This window comes from Pteropus vampyrus, unplaced genomic scaffold (assembly GCF_000151845.1).
Source record: "Pteropus vampyrus isolate Shadow unplaced genomic scaffold, Pvam_2.0 Scaffold61, whole genome shotgun sequence".
In the NCBI taxonomy this organism is placed as follows: Eukaryota; Metazoa; Chordata; class Mammalia; order Chiroptera; family Pteropodidae; genus Pteropus; species Pteropus vampyrus.
Window position 1 is genome coordinate 7,644,659 of NW_011888842.1, and position 1,940 is coordinate 7,646,598.

At 42.7% G+C, this 1,940-nt stretch overlaps 1 protein-coding gene across 1 annotated transcript in view; it reads left to right on the top strand.

The window, feature by feature from the left end:
• The window catches only part of LOC105292702 (olfactory receptor 1J4-like), a 3,409-nt gene extending 2,873 nt beyond the window's left edge, over positions 1–536 (top strand). The window contains exon 2 of the mRNA XM_023531049.1: positions 5–536. Coding sequence (XP_023386817.1) covers positions 5–536 — 532 coding nt within the window. The remainder of the gene's footprint in view (positions 1–4) is intronic.
• The last annotated feature ends 1,404 nt before the right edge of the window (positions 537–1,940 follow it).

Below are 1,940 nucleotides of genomic sequence, written 5' to 3' on the forward strand. Positions count from 1 at the left end.
TGAGAGAGGGGCTGTGTGTGCTGCTGGTGGCTGGTTCCTGGCTTGTCTCCTGTGGCAGTGCCCTCTTAGACACTCTCCTCCTGGCCCAGGTGTCTTTCTGTGCTGACAATATCATTCCCCATTTCTTCTGTAGTCTTCCCGTCCTCCTCAAGCTGTCCTGCTCAAATACCTCTGTCACTGAGCTCGTCATATTCACTTTAGGCACTCTAGTTGTCATTTTTTTATTTATTGCCATCCTTGTCTCTTATGGTCGTATTGGCACTTCCATCTTGAGAGTCCCCTCTACCACAGGGCTCCGCAAAGCCTTGTCCACCTGTGGCTCCCACCTCTCTGTGGTGTCTCTCTTCTATGGAACAATTATAGTACTGCACTATTTCTCTTCATTAAGCAATTCGAATGACAAAGCCATGATAGCCTCTCTGATGTATACAGCGGTGACTCCCATGTTAAACCCTTTTATTTACAGCCTAAGGAACAGAGACATAAAACTGGCTCTGGGGATTCTGTTCAGAAACAACATGCTAGTCACCAAGTGAGAATCACCTAACCGTGTTCTTATTTCACCCACTGGTTTTGTCATAGAGGCCTCGAAAAATTGTGTGTCTGTCACCTATGTCGCTAGCAGCCTCCCAAGAGTCCTTCAGAGGCAGTTATGTTATTGGATCTAATCCCTTCCATGTTAATCATATCAGTTGTCCATTTATTTTTCAATCATCCTAAATATGGCATTGCCCACAATATCAGTTTATCTTGTAGTCTTCAAAGCACCAAACTACTTATCAGTCACGTGTGTGGTTCACAATTCTAAATGGGTTGAGTTTTTTTTGTATCTTCCTGGAGAGCGAGGAGACTTGCTAAGACACAGAACACACCAACCACCTCTCAGAAGGAAAACGGCACCAGCATTTTCCATTCCCTTTTTAAAGACAAAAGCAGTTCTGCTTTCAGACATCATTAGATGTACGAAATGTGACAGTGTTTTGATATCTAGGAAAAGCACTTCAAGCATGAAGATAAGCAACTAGCAATACCCTGAGGAGAGATGTCCCCTGGCCTATTAAGGTGGCCTCTGGACAGGGCCAAGTGACGGAGGAATGGAAGGCAATAAGTTTAGAGGTATCAGGGGAGAAATTTCGCGGTGCAGTTACGGTCATTGTAGATGTATTAGGCAATGTTCTCCAGAGAAAAGAATCAATAAGCCGTGCGAGTGTGTGCGTCTGTGTGTGCGAGTGTGCATTCGTGTGTGTGCATGTGTAGGGAGAGATATATTTTAAGGAATTGGCTCATACGGTTGTGCAATTGTGGAAGCTGGTAAGTCCCAAATATGCTGGGTAGGCGGGCAGACAAATACCTGGGGAAAAGTTGCAGTTTGAGGTGAAGATAGTCTGCCGACGGAATTGTCTCTTCTTTGGGGGAGATCAGAGTTCTTCTAAAGGCCTTCAACTGCCTGGATGAGTTCCACCTATATTACGGAGGACAATCTGCTTTATTTAGAGCCTGTTGATTGCACTGTTAATATCATTCAAAAAAAAAATACTGTTATAGAAACATCTAGAATAGTGTTTGACAAAATATCTGGGTAAAATTAACCATCATAGTAGAGTTTTTGGTTTTCAGTCTGAGTAATTTGGGAACCCTTTGGAAGGCATTCAATAAAGGAATAACGTGATCATACTTATTTTGTCATTTTTTTCCTTTAAAAACATCCACATTTTAAAATATAAATGTATTGGGGAGACAACGGTCCATAACATTATATAAATTTCAGGTTACAACTATCAGGAGACATGCATATACTCTATTGTGTGCTTACCACCTGAAGTTGAGTCTCTTCCCGCCACCATGTATTTGACCCACTTTACTCTACTTGTCTTCCCCCAGGCACCTTCCCTTCTGGTAACCACCATTCTGTCGTCTGTATCAATGACTCTGTGTGTTAT